The sequence below is a fragment of the Coenobita brevimanus genome, chromosome 46 (genome assembly GCF_032717465.1).
Source record: "Coenobita brevimanus isolate Jiangsu-jjx chromosome 46, ASM3271746v2, whole genome shotgun sequence".
In the NCBI taxonomy this organism is placed as follows: Eukaryota; Metazoa; Arthropoda; class Malacostraca; order Decapoda; family Coenobitidae; genus Coenobita; species Coenobita brevimanus.
In genome coordinates this window covers 52,788,757-52,812,194 of record NC_136999.1, presented here as the reverse complement: position 1 = coordinate 52,812,194, position 23,438 = coordinate 52,788,757, and the positions used below count along the sequence as shown (strand labels likewise).

The 23,438-nt window shown below is 40.3% G+C and overlaps 1 protein-coding gene across 1 annotated transcript in view; it reads right to left on the bottom strand.

Annotated features, from left to right (window-relative positions):
* The window catches only part of LOC145398731 (protein turtle homolog A-like), a 91,831-nt gene that overhangs the window by 4,040 nt on the left and 64,353 nt on the right, over positions 1-23,438 (bottom strand). Inside the window, exon 17 of the mRNA XM_080271528.1 lies at positions 22,649-22,898. Within this exon, the coding sequence (XP_080127654.1) occupies positions 22,649-22,898 (250 nt within the window). The remainder of the gene's footprint in view (positions 1-22,648; positions 22,899-23,438) is intronic.

The window sequence follows — 23,438 nt, the reverse complement described above, 5'->3', positions numbered from 1 at the left end:
TTGTAAATACACACGGCATGTGTCGTAGACTCTCGTGGTGAAGTAAACAATTTAATGGCCACCAGTCTAATATCAGCCGTATAGATGGCAGGGTTGATAAGGTTAATATGATTACAGTAAGTGAAACACGTGACCACATGATCAACTCATTTCCTGCTTTGATGACGGTATTTAAAACTATTGTCAAAACTGGTTAAAATTGATTTTTACAATTCTTGCCCAAACGCGGTTTTGTAATACCACCCAGAGTCTCTGAACTCGACGCTTGCAGACAAGGGATGGAGGCTGATGGCATTTAGCAAGAGTTTTCTTACCCTAGATATTCATAGTAATGTACTTGAGATACCATATATGTAAATGGAATGGAAAAGGAGAGGATAGTTATGATGATGATAAAAAAGGATGATGATGATGATGATGATGATGATAAAAAAGGATGATGATGATGATGATGATAAAAAAGGATGATGATGATGATGTTGGAGGTCGTAGATATAACTCGCCATCCTAAGTCAGTCGGGGATAAACGAACTTAAAACAAACCTTGCAGTGTTTCATTTACTCTTTTTATTCTTATTCATTTAGCTGTCACACCTCCTTATATTAATGGGAAGTAATAATAATAATAATAATAATATGATGATGATGATGATGATGATGATGGAGGTCTTAAATATAATCTCCGTCATAGTTAGTCAACTGGAGATGAACGAACCATGCAATGTTCAAACCCAAACCGCGAAACACCAAGGCTTTATGTTTAACCCAGCCAGCAAATTTTAAGTCTCTGTACTTCCCGCCTCTTGCGTCTTGGCATTTCTCTGTGCTCTTCTCTTACCTGGGATTTTGTGGGATGTTCAAAGGCAAAAAGAGAAGGAGAAAAAAAGCACCTGCGTCTGGAATATGAATATTGATGATGTGTGATCTCCATGTGTAGAAACTGATTTCATGATGTACAGTACAGTGTTCGTTATATGTTGATTTTACGTACACAGCCCGTCCGTTACAGTACATACATTCATGTATACAGTACGAATGTATGCACAGGAATGACGTGTGATGCTCTAGAGGAGAAAAAAAGGTTGTGGACGCAGAAAGAATGTGAAAGCTGATGTGCTATGCTTCCGTGTGCAGAAACAATGATTCTGTCATATAGTCTTCGTTACTGACGTTGCTGACACAAGCCACCCGTTTTAATAAAATACACATGCTCACAAGCAGGATGCGATGCAGTGGGAGGGGAAGAAAGCGACTGTGGTCTCAGTAAAAATGTAAAAGTGTTGGTGTGGTGCTTACTTTTGCAGAAATATTAATTATCCTATGCAGTGAATTCCAAGGATGTCATTTAATGAATTTCGACATTTTAAACAACTCATAAGTATATAACTCACAGAAAGATTAATATTTGGCTCAGTACATTTTTCTTGGGAGATCAGTAAGAACTAATTAACCTATACAACTGACTTTTCTGGGTATAAGGGCGAAAATGGTTTCTTCCGTGTGGGACTCTAATGTAAGCAAAAACAAATAGTCAGAGGGAAGTAAAGTTGAGTTCTGAGGGAAATTCATTAAAGGAAAAAGTTGTTATATTATTAGACAAAAAACAATGCACAGTATAAAAATTACGAAACCCATAAAAGCATTGTCCTAGGGAAAAAAAAAATAATCCCACGTGTGTAGCATGTATAAGGAGGTAACCGGAGGCAATCTGTGGATGGTGATGGCAGTGGCAATTTGGAGACGCCCCCAACCCACGTCTCACTTCCTCGTCATGCTAGACAGGTAAGAGTTGCAATTACCAAATAATGCAATGTTCTGAAAAAACGTTTATGCAATGTACAGCTGCAGACGATAATAGCGTTCCAGATTTTAGCCCAGCAAGTTTCAGACGCTTGCATAATATTTTGAAAAAAGTTGTTGGGCTCCGAAAATCTCATTGCTTATTCTTGCTACATACTGTTAGGAGGTTTATCGATATATATATGTCTGCAACTGTGCCTGAGAAATATATTGGTACATGGAGGACATAGAAGGTAAACATGAATTCTGTTGGACCACTACGAGGTTATCTGAGGTAAAACTAATTACACACAATCTAACAACTTTTGTGAGAAGTGAATAGTCAAGAATAATGGTAAATGTACAATATGTGGTACTTTAACCTGCAGAAGGACCTCGCCAATTCAGATGATATTAGTCCATTATTTTCTGTATTTTTCTGTTTTAATTGTGGTTTTCATTTGTTTTGCGTTGACTTTTTTTTTTTTCACCTTGTTGTTATCATATTTCTTATGCCTCACCAACGTTTGTAATGGCGGACTGGCTAAACCTTACTCAAGTGTTGGCAAGGTTAGGTTGAATTGCTAGGTTAGGTTTGGATAAATTACTAGGTTAGGTTTGGATAAATTACTAGGTTAGGTTAGATTAAGGTAAATTAGTAGGTTAGATTAGATTAGGATAACTTACTAGGTTAGGTTAGATTAAGGTAAATTAGTAGGTTAGATTAGATTAGGATAACTTACTAGGTTAGGTTAGATTAGGTTTATTTAGGTTATGTTAGGTTAAAATGTAAGATTGGGAAGAGGTATTAGAAGGATTTAGGTTGGAAGTGTCCGCCATTACACTCGGGAAACAGCTTATACAGTGGAAGGAACACGGCTGAAAACACTAGGGAAAGAAATGTAACATGGAACGTTCATTTACCATCCCAAAAAACAACCAGAGAAATATAACAGGCTATCAGGAAGAAGAAAAAGAACTAATTTGATAAAGAGCTTCTGCTGCTGAAAGTAATGCAAATGTTTAGCAGAATAATTCAAGTGCCTCATTAACAACATAAGGAAAGTTTATTTGTTGTATCCGGACGATTTTATTCAGCCTTGGAAGTGGAGGTGTTAGATACAGATTCCACTAATAACTTAAATAAGGTGGTTCTCCCAAGCTGAATGAAATCGTCTGTTTCATTTTCCTACCCCACTGTCACAAGGTGTCATTTTTTTTTCCCAGTAGGTAGTATTAATCAGTCTAATGGACCCCTTTCTGTGATAACTCCTTCGCAAATCAGTCTGAGGTGATTAATAGACGGTGTGCGAAGGGGGGTAGGGGAGGTCTGTGCCATATGCAATAGAAATTAACGTCAAAATCGAACAAATAACGCAAGGAAAAAAAAAAGTAAAACAAATTTGAGAGTAAAATCGAGCGCACGCGTGTGTGTGTGTGTGTGTGTGTGTGTGTGTGTGTGTGTGTGTGTGTGTGTGTGTGTGTGTGTGTGTGTGTTGAAACAGTTAATTAAATTTTCCGCTTTTTAAATACTGTGTAGTGCATTTGTCTGATGAATTGACAGAGTTTTATTATATATACATTTTTTTTGCAACTTTCCTTTATATCACATAAAATATTTGTTCCATAAGTACTTAAAAATTGTGAACCTGAGTGACTGTGAGTGTATGTTTTTATAGCCGCGGAAGAGTGGAAAAAAAATAAATTAACGAAACTCATATTTTCTAACAGACGAGCATTCAGAGAGAGAGAGAGAGAGAGAGAGAGAGAGAGAGAGAGAGAGAGAGAGAGAGAGGCTGTTAAATTAATGTTTCGTTTTCTCTTTTCCACAGACCACCTTGTGCATCAACAGGATTCTGAGGAAAGAGTAAGTGTGCAGTTTCATTTTGTCTTGGAAAGGTGTTGTTTGATCGATGATTGGCGTTACGCAGTCTTACAGGCCACTTGTTTAACACTTACACTGTTGCCATCTGACGGGCTGTTTGACTGGCACTTATAGCATTGGAATCTTACTAACTGGCCGACATTAATATTGCAATCTTAGTGGCTATCTGATCGGCCCTACAGTATTATAATCTAGTTGACCTACAGGTTATTTGATTAGTATAATTATACAATATTGCAGTCTTACTGATTGACGGATATTTACACTATCGATATTGCAGTCTTAAAGGTTGTTTGACCAGCATTTCCAGTATGGAACCTTTGTCGTGTTGTTGGCAGGTAGAACACAGCATAATAATTCGGTTATTTCGGACTATTACAGCTACAGCGCATCTACGAACATCATTCGGAAACTTAACAAATAGTAACATGTTACTTAACTGGCATCAAATTTTGTCACCATATTGTTGAGGAAAACCAAATAAAGGCCAATTATCACAGCTACGGTGGAGTTTTGAAAGCTTAAGAGTAAATAATGTTACGTAAGTGGCGTTTATCAAATGCGTCACCATACTGCTGAAAAAGCGTCAAACTGAGCACTAAAGCTGCGGACATACGCACATGGTTGAAAAGGTCGTTGGAAAAAAAAAATAGGTGTTTATTATTTTTGTATTTGACACAGATTGCTAACAAAGCCAAAAAGAATCAAATGAGCACCAGAGCAGGGTTATCTTGGAAATTCTCAAAGTACAGCAGACCTACGCACGTCACTGGAAAAACTGTGGAATAGATATCACTTCAGTGGCTATTCTCAATAATCGCCATCATATTACTGAATGGGGCACTTGAAACTGAAGAGCAAAACTGGGTTATCTCTGTAATTATTAAAACCGCAGCAGACCAACAGACCTAATTAGAAAACTTACAGAAAAATATTACAATACTTAACTTGATTTGTTCATGACTTCAAACTGTGCATTGGTATCAGGTAGGTGGGATGGCATACCTCTTTTAGCGAAGATAATAACGTTAAGATTCCTCTCTCCACTATGTTCCACACCTTCACGTTCCGACGCCAGTAACATCATTCCAGTGGAAGTAAGGGATAGGAACCTGAGACTGTTAAAACTTATGCAGTCTCGTTCTAACTTTCTGCTTGCCTAACTCAGAAAACTTGAACTCGTTTGACCCAGGGAAGTATTTATAATTTGATCTTGCCGTCTCCCCAAGATATTAATCAGATTCGGAGAGATTTTTTAAAGTTACAGGTGTCACATACAGCCTTGATAAATTCCTTTAGAGGACCACCTTAATTTAAAGAGAATCAGCCATACGAGTAGTTGCATAAATTAAGTAAATAAAGTAAATAATTAAGTAGGTAAGTAAAGTAAATTTAAGTAAATAAAGGATCATAAAATTAAAGTAAGTAAGTAAATTAAATAAAGCATCATAAATTAAAGTAAAGAAAGTAAGTAAAGTAAATAAAGTATCATGCAGGGTAGGTTAGTTTCTTCAGTCAGAACGCGTAATTTTTTCATTATAGTCTGGCAGCTTCTAAAGATTTTATTCAGTATATGACACTGTTTTCGAACTAATGGGGTAAGAAGGCTCCCTAGCGTCTCTTCCTTAACGATTTATTTTCGAATCTAACCATTAATATATTTCATTTCATCTTATAAATGTCGACATAGATTGCACGAATAACACACAAAAATATAACAACGGGCAGAATCAGAAATAAACCGGTAAGGAAGAGGTCTTAGCAAGCTTCCTAACCTCTCGAGAATACAGGTACCACCTTTTAATCACCTCTTTATTATAAGTAGTTTCCTCTGGACTAAAACAAAGAAAAAATCATGTATAGCTACAAGAAAAGAAAGAAAAAGGTATATGTCTTTTGGGACTAAAATTCTCCTAATGCATAGACCCTTTTTTCTTTTACATGAAAAAAAAAAAAAAGTCTCAGTAGATGGTACCTATGGCGAGGCAGGTACCGATCGCTTGGATGGTGAATGAATGACGTGTGGGTCGGTTCAGTGGACTTGCTCTTGATAGCTCTCCCTACTACGTGTCTTCTAATTCCTTGCTTTCTGGAGCCATACTTACCACATCCTCAGGTGGGAAAAAAGATCATGGTGGTGACTGATGATGGCAGATAATGAATGACGATGATGATGATGATGATGATGATGATGATGATGATAATAATAATAATAATAATAATAATAATAATAATAATAATAATAATAACAAAATTATTATTATTATTATTATTATTATTATTATTACTGTTATTATTATTATTATTATTATTATTATTATTTGCCTCGTGTGACGTGTGTACTATTGCCTCCAGCCAGTCCACCGGCACTTTTATCGATCTAGCCACACTCCTCATCAGCCTAAGTGGCAATATCACTTACCGCAAAAGTAAAATTACCTCAGGACTTTTCCAACAACTCGCAACATTTTTCTTCAATATTCTGGCGACATAATTTTTCCCTAATAATTTCCTGGAACTCTGTGGCGCGTCTTGAGTGTCTTCCGCTCCTCTCTTCCTTTCATGCCCTTCATTTATGCAGCTCTTTCAGTTCTTCACTTTTTGGGGGAGGCGGTGGCTGAATCGGTAGAGAGGTTGCCTGCAGTCCTAATGGACCCAGGATCGAATCCCGGCTGGGGCAGGGAACAGTTTAAGGATTTGAATTTCCTAAAAAGCAGAATTTCCTGATCTACCAGATGACCCGCCGACATGTCATAAAAGTACCCCCGCTAATACCAATACACCAGTCCTGTATGAGACAGCCCTAGCATGTATTCAATATGGACGGTGGGTGTTAGCGCCGAAGTGGTGACATGTGGAAGTGTAGGAGGACTACTGGGCCTTGGGATAGGCCACTGTCCCCAAGAAATAGGCCCCGAGCCTTTGCCCAGAGTCGGACACGTTAAAAAAAAAAAAAAAAAAAAAAAACATGAATTTACTGTCTTCACTGATACTTGCAAGGAGCCTGCACGTGGTGGCGCTGCGCTCTCTTGGTGGAGGGAGGCAGCTGCCACGTCCACCCGGGAACCAAACCTCCTCAGCTTTCCTTGCACCTCGCCGTGGGGATGGACTCTGATCTGACCTGGTGAGATAGCGTATACCGCAAGGGGATGCCGGTTCCCTACACGGTTTCTGTGCAGTACTACACAGTACCTGTAGGACGGTCCCACAGAAGCAGTCACTTACCTGTGGTCGACGGGTTTGTTCGGCCACACAGACCGGGGTTAAGCAACAACAACAGTTATTTTCACTCACTTCCTACTTGGCCATAAATCTCATTTACATCCATTGTCAGCTACACAGTTATGCTGCACCGTCAATATCGAATATATTATATATAACAGAGAGAGAGAGAGAGAGAGAGAGAGAGAGAGAGAGAGAGATTGCCTGCCAGCTACCTTGCTACAGAAGACCTAAGCGATATTAATGTGCGTTTAATATTCACGTCGACTCTGATCAAACCCTTTCGATCTTTTTTCAACCTGGGTACTGCGTTATCATAGTGGAGGTAAAAGATCACGGTATTCAGTAAAAACAGTGGATAAGGGGGAATTGTATAAGTACCTGCAGCCAAAACTGTGTAAAATTTGCCCAAGAACTTTCTGCTAAATTATGCACACCCGTGATAGAAGAATGACGTAGCAGTGGACGGGGCCTTTCTAGCCTCCGAATAACTGACTAGATAGTAGTTACAATGACAGCCTTATTTGCCTGCGTCCTTCTGATCTCCAAGGGCAGCCTGGGAATCTTTATAACGGTGCCATCAAGAGGAGTATTGCCTGGTCACCTACCCTTAAATATACTGAACTATGATAGACTGGTTGGTACTGTGTGTCTGTGTATGTGTGTGTGTGTGTGTGTGTGTGTGTGTGTGTGTGTGTGTGTGTGTGTGTGTGTGTGTGTTTGTGTGTTTGTGTGTGTGTGTGTGTGTGTGTGTGTGTGTGTGTGTGTGTGTGTGTAAATAAAAAAGAATATCAGCCAGCCATAATCAAAAATAAATCGCTAAGGAAGAGGTGCTAGGTGCTTCCTTTGCTAACTAGAAGATTTATGCTGTCATTGGGGAACACCCTGATATCTCGACATTACTTCTCTGGCAGCGGTAAATGAAAAATTATATACTTGACTGCACTATACTCCTTTTGCTCTAACTTGGCTTAAAATTGCCATCTCTGCACCTTGAATGCTGAGTTGTAGATTAACACTGGAATATGATGCCAGTCACGAAGAAGTGCTGTGGAAATGATGAAGGGGCGTACTATTGTCTTTTTCTGAGCTTCGTGAAATAAGCTGCAAAATGACGAAAATCTGGGCCAAGTTAAGGTGAAAGCAGTATCGTATTCTCTCAGTTCTCAGAAACCACGAAGACGAGACAGCCTTCTCTCTCTCTCTCTCTCTCTCTCTCTCTCTCTTTATCTATCTATCTATCTATCTATCTATTTTTTTTTTTTTCATGGAGGGATAATCTTACGGGCTTCTCTTGCATAAATAACACCATCCACCGTCAATTGATCCTCCGCGTTCTTTTTGGTAGATCGTCAGTATAATTTCATGGCCTGAGTTAGAGATTAAATTTTATTCTTGCATGTACCACGGCTCTCTTCATTACCGGTATCTTTCCTACATCCATCGTCAGTTGTTTTTGCGACTCTTTTTGGTAGATCGTGAATATTTCTCTCTCTCTCTCTCTCTCTCTCTCTCTCTCTCTCTCTCTCTCTCTCTCTCTCTCTCTCTCTCTCTCAATTTTACACCTGCATGAGCCACGACTTTCTCCGTTGCACAAAGGCCGTGAATACCTGATATCTTTGTCACATCCAGCCTGCCGCGTCCTTGCTTGTCACTGCCGACGTTGCTGCGTGTGACAGGTCGCCTCCTTTACGAACGAGTCAATACCCAAGCTGTCACGTCGACATTCGCGTCCCGCCGCTGTTGCTGTCAGTTGCTTGTGGAAATCAGACTCAGAGATAGACGACGGTGATGGGGCGGGGGCGGCCGGGAAGACTGGGATTGTTAACAAAAGAATATAGCGACGTGGATGTTTATGTCTGTTTAATCCACCTTCACATGGCGGGTATTTTGTCTTTTTAGAGCCTGTTTCCTGTAGCAAAGTGACAAAATGAGGCAAAACTACTGCAGAATACTCTCAGCATCCATTCCATAACACTTCTTCGTGACTAGCATCATAGTCTGGTGTTAATCTCTTGTTATAGGTCATTATTTATTAGGACATGGAAATTCTATGCCTAGTTAAAGTGAAGAGAGTATAGTGCTCAGAAACATGGCTGGCTAGTTATATATCAGCCTAGTAACAATATGGTGCTAGTCACGAAGAAGTGCTATCGAAAGGATATAGAGCCACATTACAGTCTTATTCCGCCAGTGCGCCATGTGAAATAAACTGCAGTAGGACGAAAATATTGAGCCAGGTTAATGTAAAGCAACTGTAGGATTGTATCGGAATGTGTGTCCGTGAATGATTAGGTCAGGGACTAGGAATATAATTGGGGGTACACTCTCTCTCTCTCTATCTCTTAAAATACCTTAAAATATCATCTCTGTTATGAATATGAAACTGTCATAAGAAATTAATACTGGACTATAACGCTAGTCACGAACAAGTGCTATGGAAAGGATGTCGAGTCGTAGCATTGTCTTAGTCTGCCCCTGAACTACGTGAAATCAACAAAGTAATGAAAATCTGGGCCAAGTTAAGGTGAAAAGAGTATAGTTAGGTAGACACATATCAGGTGAAATACAATTCAGATTTTTCGGTAAAATTTTGTAACAGCCAGTCGATTATTAACCCCTTGGAGCGTAGTCCCGAGGCTACTGTAGTCCCGAAGCTACTGTAGGCTACCTTTGTCTTGACCTGCGTCCCTTTTAACGTTTGACATGATACAAATACCTGTAGCCGCCCTCAGGAATCGAAGTGCTACGTGTAAGCCAGTCATTCCCGACACCAGAGTTTACCAGCAGGTCACCAGGCGTCTTAAGATTTCTCACGTCTTGAAATAACTGAGGCATTTACGACGAAAACTGGGTGGCTATATAAAAGAAGACCAAATAATAAAGGTTACTCATACTGGAAAATGTATATATGCAATTAAACAGCTGGCATTTATTAAGTAGATTTTCCATATCTTTTAAAAGTTAGGTATTTACAGTGATTGCTAAGTAACCAGTTCATAATCAGATGCAAAAACAAACAACCATACAAACAGACGTAAATCACCACCACCACCTCCACCACCACCACCACCACCACAACAACAACAACAACTCGAGAAGCGTAATATTCCGCTGTGCCATCAAGTGTAAACTAAATTAAGCTAACCTTACCACAACTGATGACAATTTCCACCTCAGCTATAAGCAAAAGTCGGAGCCAGCCTAACCAACCCTAACCCAGTCCAGTCACAACTGCCATCACTTTCATCACAGCACCGACCTAACCCAACCAAATCTAACCTAACACAACTCAAGTACCATTGCCAGCGCTAATAACCACAAACTCAAATACAAACTGGACCCAGACTAACTTAATTTAACCTAACTTAACCTAATCTACCCTAGCCAAAGCTTACCTAACCAAAAATTGCCAATTCTTTCTACCACAGCAACACCATTACCTAACCTGACCTAGCCTAACGTGCGTACAATTGCCAACTCTTTCCCCCACAGCAACAACCTAAGCAAACATAAGCTAATCTTACTCTAAAACCACGGCTGCCAACACTCTCCACAACAGCACCCTAACCTAACCTAACCTAACTTAAGCAAACTTCAGCTGCCAACACTTTCCACCACAACAACAATCTATCCTAACCTAAGCTAACTGCAACTGCCAACACTTTCCTCCCTAACTGCAACTGCCAACACTTTACACCCTAATTGTAACTTCCAACACTTCCCACCCTGAATGTAACTGCCAACACTTTCCACCCTAACTTTTACTGCCAACACTTTCCACCCTAACTGTAACTGCCAACACTTTCCACCCTAACTGTAACTGCCAACACTTTCCACCCTAACTGTAACTGCCAACACTTTCCACCCTAACTGTAACTGCCAACACTTTCCACCCTAATTGAAACTGCCAACACTTTCCACCCTAACTGTAACTGCCAACACTTTCCACCCTAATTGAAACTGCCAACACTTTCCACCCTAATTGAAACTGCCAACACTTTCCACCCTAATTGAAACTGCCAACACTTTCCACCCTAACTGTAACTGCCAACACTTTCCACCCTAACTTTTACTGCCAACACTTTCCACCCTAACTGTAACTGCCAACACTTTCCACCCTAACTGTAACTGCCAACACTTTCCACCCTAACTGTAACTGCCAACACTTTCCACCCTAACTGTAATTGCCAACACTTTCCACTCTAACTTTTACTGCCAACACTTTCCACCCCGTCCATCAGCACAGCAATCAAACCCTGGGCTTCATATCCGCCACAGCGAATAAATACTATGGATTTGTTATGCTAGTCCACCATTATATACATAAAAAATGAATGTTTATTGCTGTGTCAACCCTTTGTGTGTGACTCCGTGATTGCTTACCCCCCCTCCCTCCCTCCCTCTCTCTCTCTCTCTCTCTCTCTCTCTCTCTCTGATATCAACGTATAACAGAGAATACATAGTTTGCAGGGTATACTTAAGTTTTTTATTTTATTTTTATTTTTTAACTCTGGCGTCAGATGCATTATTCAGCGTGGTAAATATTCTCCCATTGAAAGGTTTTAGTTTTATATGTTGTTGGGCATGTGTGGTAATGGAATGGCTTTTGTGCACCTTTAAACTCTCTATATTTTGAGAGATTATATGGATTGGCCAATATGTGTGTGTGTGTGTGTGTGTGTGTGTGTGTGTGTGTATTTCAAGAGGAACAGTGAGGACGCAGAGTTATCCTTTTCCTCTTTTTCCTTCGACAAAAGTAAATCTTATGTGACGAGAGGATAATCACCTTCGTCAACGAAGCTGGGTATGGTTATGTATTCATTCATGTCTGCAGAAGATAGCTCATAAAGATGCTATCGGGTTTTAGTGGAATTTTCTGGAGAGGTGAGCAGTCGATCAAGGAAGAGTTAACTAGATTTTGAGGTGGATCTGGTTCTGGATGTAGGGAACCATAAGTTTTATTGGCATTGACGGAGATATGCGCTTTCTGAAACTATGTAACTGAGGAGACTAAGACCACAGATTTAATTGACTATGTAAGACTTTTAAACTATTCGTCTGGCAGGAAAGAAGAACGACAGGAGTAAATCATATAATTATTTGGCGTTGACGGAGGTACGCGCTCACTGATATTCATTTTAGTTTATCGAGTGTTATATCTACTTCTGCAGGAAGAACTAGGAAAGTAGAGTACAAAATTTTTCTTGCGTCTCTAGTCCTTCCTGCAAATACAAATCTAAGTTCCGACAAGGAATTGATGATGTTTAAGAATCCCTGGCCGGAACCGCTGAGGGCGACACCACCAGTCACTGTACACACAAGCCACAGGGTATAGCACAGGACGAGATCGACAGTACTTCCTTCTGCAAGTGACCTCCAGCCTTTTAAACGCAGTGTTTGCAGCCATCTCGTAATGGACGGGCGTTGAATTTACCTTTCTTTTTATTAGATTTACCTTGATTGAACAACTTAATTTTGCCTACTCGCTGTCTAGGGGAGATTAATTTGTTCCCATGCAGGTGAGTATAAAATAACAACACACACGATGGATAAAATAGAAAACGTTACTAACAAACGATACTGTGCATAATCATGGAATGGGACTCGGATTATCAGCATGTTGCAGTGTTCATCGCCTGTGTTGCCAGTGTTTCACTGACATTGTACACCCGTACTTTTTTGTCAAGTGTACTTGACACATATGAGTGTGAAAAACGCGTGTGACTGCAACACACGTGTTACAAAAATGGAAAATGTTGAACCTCGTAGTAATGCAGAAAATATTTTACATCAGAGTTTTTTAATGCTGATTATTACTAGTCACTGTTGACAAAAAAATAAGTCTCGTAATTTCATAACCACTGTAACCGCTCGCGTAATGGTTATGATTTATATAACTGTTACCGGTATGTGAATGTTTTTGGTTGCAACTCTTTGTCTGAGTCTATCACTTTGCCTGTCTGAGCTCTAACTTTTCATAATTTTAACCTACGAGCATTATTTTGTGTGGATTGGTAGCTAGATGACGTCTGTTACCCTTTTGAGTATGAAGGTCATTGATCAAAGGTTAAGTCAAGGCGTTTTCTGGAGTTGATGGTTATTTATTCTAACGCGTGTCTTTATCCATATATTTATAAATCATATACCGTGTAGATATAGAGATAGATTGATGGATAGATTAATAGGTAGACAGACAAAAGAATATGAATCTACATGTGTTTATAAGTATGTATGTATATGTGTGTATGTACCGGTATGTATGTATAATCGGTGATGCCTGATAGTCTGCCAAAGAGGGACTAGAAACTCTGATATAACATGAACAGTGTTACGAAGGCTTACGCGAACATACAGAAATAAGACATGTGCTACGGAGGCTGCAAGAGGGAAGCAAGAGGGAAGAAACTAGTAAAAGGTATACTGTTAGGACGCCGACTGATCAAAGGGTAGATGGGAATATGCTTAGGTGGTATAGTGACACAGTGAATGGATATACCGTACAGTACATAGAGCGCTGAAAACTGTATATGCGGGTCTATCTGAGGATGAGACGAGGAGTCGAGAGCCAGAGCCAAAATAGATATGCTAGAAAACAAGATGTCGTTATTAAATAAGTGAAAAAAGTTTGGACGAAATGACGAAGGAGATGAACGATCGAATGGCCATGTCTCGAGAACATGTGACCAGGGAGTGACCCATTCTCTTTGTGTGTGTGTGTGTGTGTGTGTGTGTGTGTGTGTGTGTGTGTGTGTGTTTTCGGAAACTACGATTGGCTTTACGAAATTGAAAGGTTGGAATTTTTCTTATTAACCTCTTCTGTGCTAGATCCTTCCCAAACTGAAATTAAAATCGTTTGGTGGTGGCAAGAGTGAATGAAAATTGAAGGTTATAGCTTGGCTGTCTTGGAATATGACCTACCCAACAAGCGGTAAGAAAACGATTTAGGAAGCGCGTTGTTGTGTGTGGAGGAATGTTTGAAGGGTGATGCTGATTCTCTCTCTCTCTCTCTCTCTCTCTCTCTCTCTCTCTAATGATAATAATAATAATAATAATAATAATAATAATAATCTATCTATCTATCTATAGCCCGACGCCCTAATCCCGCAAAGGGTGGCCGCAGACAAAACGCCTCCAAGTCACTCTGTCACCCACCATTTGACTCCCCTCCCCCCAACTCACCCCCCCTCCCTCATATACCTCTCAACTCCATCCCTCCACCTCATCCTCGGTCTACCTCTCCCTCTCCCTCCCTCCACCTCGCCTACATACACCCTCTTAGTCAGTCTTTCATTCTCCATTCTCTCCACATGTCCAAACCACCTCAGTGTATTTCTCCAAATCTTTTCAACCACATCCACATCTACCCCACAACGTTCCTTCACTTCTTCATTCGTCAACCTGTCCCTCCACGTCACTCCACATGCTCCTCTCAAGTAACTCATTTCCACTGCTCTCACTCTTGACTTGTTCCCCTCTTGCAAGGTCCACGCCTCGCTTCCATACGTCAGGGTAGGGATCACAATACCATCATGCAGTGACTTCTTAACTTCCATACTCACCTCCCTATTTCTCATCACTGCTTTCAGTGTACCAACAACCTTTCTTCCCTGCTGTACCCTTTCACGTACTTCATCCCCCAAAGTTCCATCCTTACTCATCACACTACCCAAGTACTTGAATGCACTCACATTCTCCACATCCTCGCCATCCAATCTCACTGCACACTCTGTGACTTCATTCCTCTCAAACACCATTACTTTACTTTTGTTTACATTAACTTTCAGCTTCCTCCTCCTACACACTGTCCCAAATTCATTCACCAAACCTTGCAGCTCCCATTCATCTTCACTCAATAATACTGTATCATCAGCTCTCCTTTCTTCATTTCCTGCTAATCCCTTCGCTACTGCTTTCATTTTCATTTTTTCCCTGTCAGTTCTTCCTGTTCCTTCTCTTTATGGCTTAACCTCGTCTTTCCTTACCTCCGTCTTCTGCTCATTCCCTGGTGTCATGATATTAACACTTTCACTACAAGGGCGTCTTTTATAAACTTATTAATTTCGTTTAGTGTTAGCAAGACGTGGCCTCTCCAGTCAGATATATTTTGTTGCTCTGGCTATGACTCCAGGTTCATCTGAAACGTAAACCCAGTGGACTGCAGGCTGAAGCTACCCTTTCCCCTGTAGTTCACCATCCTCTCTTCAGGCGATAGGGAAGTAGTGGAAGGACGTTTCTATAAACAGGCAGTTGAGCCGACCATTTCTGTCAGTGCCATCACATGAAGGCGTCCCTCTTCATCATCACCTGTACCCATGCTAATGTTGGACGATTGTATTCAGCTTTTGAAGGAATTTTCGAACAGGGGGAGTTAGGTATAAACGCCATCATTTATTGCAGTACAGGAACGCTCTCCGTAACCTGAATATAATGGTTTGGAGATGGTAGTAGTCATGCCCCAGGTTCATCCGGACGTGAACGCGGTAGACTGCAGGCTGAGGATTCTTTTTTCCCGCAGCCCACTTTCCTCTTTGTCGCGGGATAGGGAGGAAGTCGAGGGACGTTTGTATATCCAGGTGTATATCGGTGCCACCACGTGAAGGCGTCCCTCACTAACACCACCAGGAGTAAATTAAGCAGTATGGCATCACAGTGAAGGGATTAATACAAGATATTTGCTGAAGGGGTTAATAGGTATAGCTGTTTACATCCTCACTACATCACATTGAAATTTGAACCAATGTAGACAGCCTGTTCCTGTCACCCCGACCGGCACCTTAGACGACTTGATCATGAGAGAAGAGATGGAGTTGGAAAATGAACTCTCGGTATAGTCAGTGTTAAGTTCTATTAATATTTCACCACGTCAATTGACTTTTAAGACGTTATTATCTTCCCCTGGGTACATTATATCAGAGGCTCGGCTTCTCGTAAGGTGGTTCCCTAACATCTCTTCCTCAGCGATTTGTTTCTGGATACGGCCAGTCAGTATTATTTTGGACGTTATTTATGAAGAGTATGATGATATCAGAATGATTGAAATAACAAAGAAGAGGATAGCGGTGCGTTATAAACAAAATAAATCGCTTAGGAAGAGGTGTTAAGGAGCTTGACGGACAAGAACATGGGCCAGAGAGAGTCATCGGTGGACAAAGAAACATATCTCGGAAGGACAAGCACCAGAGGGCAGGATAACTTATACTTTGCTCACTTAAAGTAGGCGTAAAATTGACATCGCTCCATCATAACTATTGAGGTGAAATAAGAGATGAACGCTAGAATATGGTGCTAATCACGAAGAAATTCTGTGTAAGTAATCGTATATAACATTGTCTTATTCTGCCCAGCAACGGGAAATACGCTGCAAAAACATGAAATCTCCCCTGTAGTTGAAATTGATAAACTGTAGAATTGGTGGAATATTAGATGACTTTATTCCTCCGTTTCTGTGTCAGGAAAGAAAACTGGAAAGTAAAGCTAATTATGTGAAGGATGGCATAATAATCATTCAAATTTTGGAATATAGTTTTATTTCGCAGGTCTCTGATCGATTCGTACAGGGTTTGGTAATAAAGTACAATTAGGGATAATAGTTTGCCTAATATTTCACTGCGTCAACATCACACTTACTGCATGTCAGCCACTTTGCTCCCTGACTCATTTTGTCAAAGTGATATTTATGGACAGAAAGACAAGACAGAAAAACATAGCAAGCCTCCCTCAGTTTGACAAGTGTCAGTGAAGGATGAGAAGCAGAGGAAGTGAATTAGGCTGACTTTTGTTCTTGACTGTAGTTTGTACGAGAGGATTCTGCGGAAGATGCCCACAGTAAAATGTCTTTTTTTTTTTTTTTTTTTTTGGGGGGGGGAGAAATCATCATATATATATTTCAAGCAGCTATGTAAATGAACAGCATATTCATACACTCAAGTGCATACCACATGTAATAATATAACTCTACATTTTTGGTATTACACAAATATACATAATTACAAGTCTGTCAGTTGATAAAATTAGCTTTTTATAATAGGAATTTCAGTAAGATTCTACAACCAGAGTGATTGTTATTCTCAAAATTTAACATCTCTGGTTTCATTTGGTAAACTGCAGCAGGACATGTTTCACTTCATCTCCGCGCTCCAATAGTGTTCAGGTGCACCAACCCTTACATCCGTCGGTTGTATACAGCAGCCCCCGCGAGCGTTTGTCTGAGGAGCTGAAATGTGGACCATCTTTTCTGAGTGAGGTAGAGTTGTTACCCCATACAACCTTGATAGTACATTAATCAGACCACTGGCTCTTGAGGCAGCCATATTGTTGTCAAACTGAATCTTTCCTACCATGTCCACTAGTGCTTCTGGGAAAGCTGAGGCTCGTATTCTCGTCAGTTAAGGAGGCTCCGTAGCACCTCTTCCTTACCAGCTTGTTTCTGTATTTAGTACGGTAATATTGCCTTGCAGATTATATATCCAGTGTGTGTCGATTCAAAAAAAGATATAAACAACATGCAAATGAATAAAGTGTAATACGCAAACTAATAATTTAAGTATCAGAGAGCATCCTTAAAGACGAGAATACCGATCCTTAAAATAACAGGAAACAGGATGAACTCTTGTTTGGATATCCATGATTCTTAAGTGGATGAAGCTCAGAGCAGCACTTCTGAGTTTTTTTCAAACTGTGGTAACATGACACATGTTACTTTTGTTACTGATTTTATCTCTGTTACGGTCTATCACGATCACTCTGTGTCTACCAGTTTACACTAACCTGTCGTGTTTCACTTTCGTCCCCTCCTCCCCATCACCACACCATCACCAATCCCTCCATTCCGGGCTGCACCCTTACTAATACATTGTAGTTTCCAGAACAATACTTTTTGCTTCACTGTCTGGCCACGTGTCCAGAGGCGCTGTTCGCTTAGCACACTACTCGTCCATGCACCCTGAAGTTTCGGTGAACCCATTCTTATCTCCTTCCACCGCCTGTGTAAGATGTGGTACTGCGACCTTGTCCAAGTGACGGATGTGAGGCGTGGCCGCCTGATGCAACTGCAGCTGCTCTCCAACACACCCCTGCCCACCACACCACAACATCTTAACCACGACGTCCAGATAAAACCTTTTTGTTGCAAACGCATTCATGCATATAAAATGTAAACACCACAGCTAACCCTCCTCACGGGATTGGTGGAGGAGGTTACCCTGTTTTTCCTCTTCAAGTCTTAAACTACGGTGGCTGTCTGCCTTAATGACCACTATGCAATCGATGAGCGTAAATCAGTTTGAACTAACTGGTGAAATTAAATGGAGAGAGAGAGGCTGAAGTCGCAGAACCTCCCGCTCTGAAATCATCACCCCATAGTGATTCTCAGTGACCCTTCACTATTCGACAGGTATGAGTGTTGCTGTAACTGACAAAAAATAAATAAATAAATGTAACTACACTGTGAGATTCCTGTATATCTGAATTTTCTTAAATGGTAATTTTACATAACCAGCGAAAATCAAGCTTTGCTTCCGGTTCATGAACCTCTGAACTTAGTTAAGAATGCTTGTTATAATGCTTTCATAGGCAAAACTAGGTTCACAGGGGCCCAGAGCCTCCACCGTACGTGGCCTGACCATTTAATTGTACCTGATTAAGCTAATTTTGTCCACCCAATTTGAAGGGAGTTTGCTAGAACAGATAAAGGTGCTGAAAAAAACGCTAAGTAGGTCTAACAACGCCATAGCAAGAGGGACGCTCGCCACCACTCAGTATCTTTGCCGCATTGTTAACCACCTCAACCTGACGACGTTTTTACAACAGCGAGAGCAGGTGCTATGTTATCAAGGGCGGTGTGTGTGTGTGTGTGTGTGTGTGTGTGTGTGTGTGTGTGTGTGTGTGTGTGTGTGTGCACGCACGCGTTTGTATGTCTGCCTGTCTGCTTGTTTCTGTCTATCTGTGTCAACAAAATAACTCAGAAAGTCTTTATTCAATAAAGTTTAATCAAATTACGTGTAAGCGTTGAAGGTCATCCCATGAGTAAGCCTATTCTTTTTTAAAGTAATGGGTCAAGGGTCAGTGTTACAGCGTCAGGTCAACTCTGACTCAGCAGTCAGCTAAGACTGGTTTTTATATCATTTAAATCAAACTTAGAAAAATGGTTCAGGATAACGCAAGAATGGAATGATTCATTTTTATAACAGTCAGTCAAGGGGCTAGGTCAGAGGGGAAGGTTGAAGGTCGACCCGTGTGTGTGCGTGATTACAAAATAAACAGGTTTGATCCGATTTAAATCTGACTTGCTGGAAGGGGTGAAGGTCAGCCAAAGAATAAACTTTTTGTTTTTTACAGCTACTGATCATAGGTCAAGGGCACAGGGCACCGCCAACGTTAACCATTTTTTTTTTTTCAGTTTAAACTAAACCTTCTGGAACGGTTGAGGGTAAGGCAAGAAATGAAGTGATTCATTTTTAATAACAATCAGTCAGATGTAATGGTCACAAGGCAAGGTCAAAGTTCGACCCGTGTTAGTGATTGTTACCAAAATAATTCATACATTTTTTATCCGGTTTTAACCATCTTGGTGGAAGCACTGCAGGTCAGTCAAGAAGAAACCTATTTTTTCGAGAATAATGAATCAGAGGTCAAGGTCAAATGACAAGGTCAACAAGGGCAGTGTTTATCCGAAGGACCATTCTTTGTGGAGAGGCTGAGGATTAGACAAGAATAAAGAATTTGATTTTCAGAATAGTCAAAGATCAAAATCATAGGGAAAGGTCAAAGGTCAAAGCCTCAGAGCAACGTCGCCTCAGATTTGGTCTAATTTGAACCAATTTAGTGGAATGGTTAAGGTTCAGGCAAGAGCCAGGGAATTTAATTTTGACAAAAGTTAAGATCAAGGTCACAGAGTAAGGCCAAAGTCAGACCCTTATGTCGTAGTGTAAGCAAAACAACTAGAACATTTTTTTTTTTTTTTTTAATCGAGATTAGCGGATAAGTTGAGGATCACCCAATAGCTTGACTTTTTTTCTTTAGGAAAAAAAGGTCAAAGGTCAGAGTCACACGGCAAGGTCAGCTTCAACGATTTTGTTATATCTAATGTAATCTTTGTGGAAGGGTTAAGACAAGGATAAAGTGATTCCATTCTGAGAACAGTCAGTCAGTAGTCACGGTCACAAGGAAATGTCAGATTTTAGGTCACTGGATAAAGGTACATCCAACAGTTTTGATATGATTTGAACCAGAGTTGGTGGAACGGTTAAGGGTTAAGCAAGAATGAATGAAGTCATTCAATTTTGAGAGTACTCTGTGGAAGGTCAAGGTCATGGTCACACGGCCCTCAGACCCGTTTGGGAGCGTGGGTGTTGTGGCCTCTGAGTGCCCCTTTTTAATTCTTGCTATATCCATATTATATATATTTTAGTCTCGTCTGGATTAAACTTTAGACATTTTTCCTGTCGGTCGTTTAAACTTCCGGGGTTGTATTCATAACGTTCCCTGATTAATTTATAGGACAAAGGAGCCTCCGTAAGTTAATTATCATCACAGATCGCTTGGCTGTCCGTGTTTTTTTAATGTAATAGTCACACCAGTGTGGATGTCTAGTTTATTGTAGCTGTATATGTGAAGAGAAACACATACAGTATGTAAGCAATCTTCTACACAGTATTTGGCGGGCAGAGTTTACAGATACAGCCACTGATGCGCAAACCGTTTTCCATGTCAGCTGGGTTGTAGAAGCATTCCTAACACACCATTTGCCATACAGCCACGGCAGGCACAAACCATGGCTCCAGCCATTATTGCTGAATCGCATGGTAGCATGGGTACAGTATTTGTAAGCTTATTTTTTTTTTTCCAATAATAATAATAATAATCAAATGATGATGGTTCCAGTCACTAAATTCGTCACAAATATTGATCTTCATTAACCTTCCAATTCCTATGAAACTCTTATCTGCATAAAATCGTCTTTCGTTTTATGCAATGGGATGGTAAAGGTGTCACAACAACGACATTGTTAATGGTGACAGTACTAAGACTCTTAGGCTTCATTTACTTACTCAGATGAATAAAATCGACATGACGTTATCTGGAAGAGGATACAGGAGTTGTTTCGCTCATGAGTGGGTTAACGTTAGATGTTGTCGATGTTTTCCCGTTTTAATTAAGCTTCAATGGCGGGGGGGGGGGGGATGTTATAGTTTCTGTATATATATATATATATATATATATATATATATATATATATATATATATATATATATATATATATATAATTACTGTTGCTAAAGTGACGTCCCTAATGGCCAGGATTAGAACTAATTAGAAATAATCAGGTCAGCATGGTGGAAACGTGGTAGCCAATTACCTTTCTTTTTTTTTTTTTTTTTTTTTTTTACTTTTACAACCATATCATTATTAGCTACAATGGATCAAATAGGTGGACGGATTGGTGAGATGGGCAGGGCGGGTGGGGTGTGTGGGCGGGGTTGGTCGGTGGGTGAGTAGTGGGAAATTAAGTCATGGTAGGAGTAGGTCCATGGGAAATATATCACTGGGGAAATGTGCCCACAGAGGAACACACTATCCGTGGGTAAAATGGGACCCCAGGGGTCTTCTCCCACAAGGGAAGTAGCCATACAGGATTCCTAGCAGTGCCGGTATGCACAATCACAGGGTTTTACCCGGGCAACGCCGGGTATCCCTGCTGGTGATAATATAAAATTTGAACAGTGAATACCGTCATGTGAAGTAGTTTTGCACTTTAACTGCTGATACTTGCGTCAAGCTTTAGGTATTTTACTAATACATAACCCATTCAATCCAGTAATGTATTTTCCATTCTGTCTATGTTTCTCCGAATCACTTCATTCATCTTAGGGAAATTTCTTGAATCAGACGTGTTACTCGTAGATACAGCTTGAGGTAATCCCCTCACTACTACAGTCAAATGAAATCATTAAATAAAAATGCCTGCTGGTAGTGTTATTAATATGAAATATACGTCATGAGTTTGATGGAGTTCAGCATTTTACCTCCAGCGGTTCCCCAGTAAGAGGACGCTTGGAGCCATTGCAATATATTATTTGGGGCGGGTGAGAGGAAGGACCCTAACGTTCGGACCTATGAGCTTTGAAGGTACGAACAGCAGTTCACAGCAATTCCGGGCAGTAAAAGGTTATTCACTTCTACCAAGGACTCTACATATATTTCACTCCTACTCCCTAACCATCACGTTTTCACAGCTGCTGTCCACACCTCTCGCTTCATATGGGGAAATCAATAGAATGACATTACCCTCCCTTGCTTTATGCAGCAGCCACTATCGTAACGGTGATATGCTGTGATGAAACTGGATGTGTACTGAAGGCTGAAAATTACGTATATATCCCCGTAAAATGACGTTCAAGATGGCGTCCGTCTAGTTACAAAGGCTCGTATGCTCGTCAGTGTAGGGGGGCTTCTAGATCCTCTTTCCCAGTGATTTTTTTTTTTTTTCATAGTACTACGTATTATTTTCTTGTGTATTATATATATATATATTATTGATTCGACAAAGACTGCACAAAAACAAGTACAAGAAAATAATTATTAACCCTTTCATGATCGGCACTGCGAGTAATGTATTATAGTTAACAAGAGGTGATTTTATTCAGCTGAGAGTGACTGTAGGAGGCAGAGTGAGTGTGTTAATACTTTCACCTTACCCTCTAGTGGTAGGGACAAATCTAGTATTTTATTCCAGCTAAAGACAGACGATGTTATGCTGACAGTGAGTCAGGGCTTGTGTAATTTCTTGCTGTGTCTCCTTAAGCTTAAAGAAATCTGATAATTCCTTGTCCTCCATCCCGAGTGACAGCTTAAAAACTTGCAGCATTTCCTCTCGTGTTCGTCGGCACTCCATTGTTGGCGATCCCAGACACCTTAATCTTTTATTGAAAGGCAAATCTCTGAATGATGGAATCATTCTTGTGGCTCGTCTCTGAACTTTTCTCCTCGTATGAGGTTCATTTCTCCAGTTCTGTAAGGGAATCATACACAAGCTGCATATTCTAAAAAGAGTCTGATTATAGTTTTATACAAGTTCATAAGCATTTCCTCTGATAAATATTGAAAGCCCCTATTAATAATCCCCCAAAGCTTATTTGCAGTTCTTGCTTTTTCCTCCGTGTAATCCAAACTTCAGGTCATTCCCTATGAAAACATACATACTTTATATATATATATATATATATATATATATATATATATATATATATATATATATATATATATATATATATATATATATATATATATATATATATTTACACGTCATCCCTCAACATTGGCTCAGCAAGAGAGCTTTGGGAACAACCGGCTTAAGTTACCAGTTTTCTGCAGTCCTCACGGTTCACGTCCCGATGTGCTTTGGGATTCAACAACAACAACAGTAACACTGGAAGTCTTGATGCATGTTTTTTGTTGGGTGTATCCCATTCAGACGCGTTAGTATTGTGTTGCTTTGTTCTGACTAACCCAGGATGATATTAGCCGGTTCCAGGATAATCCCCGGGTATGA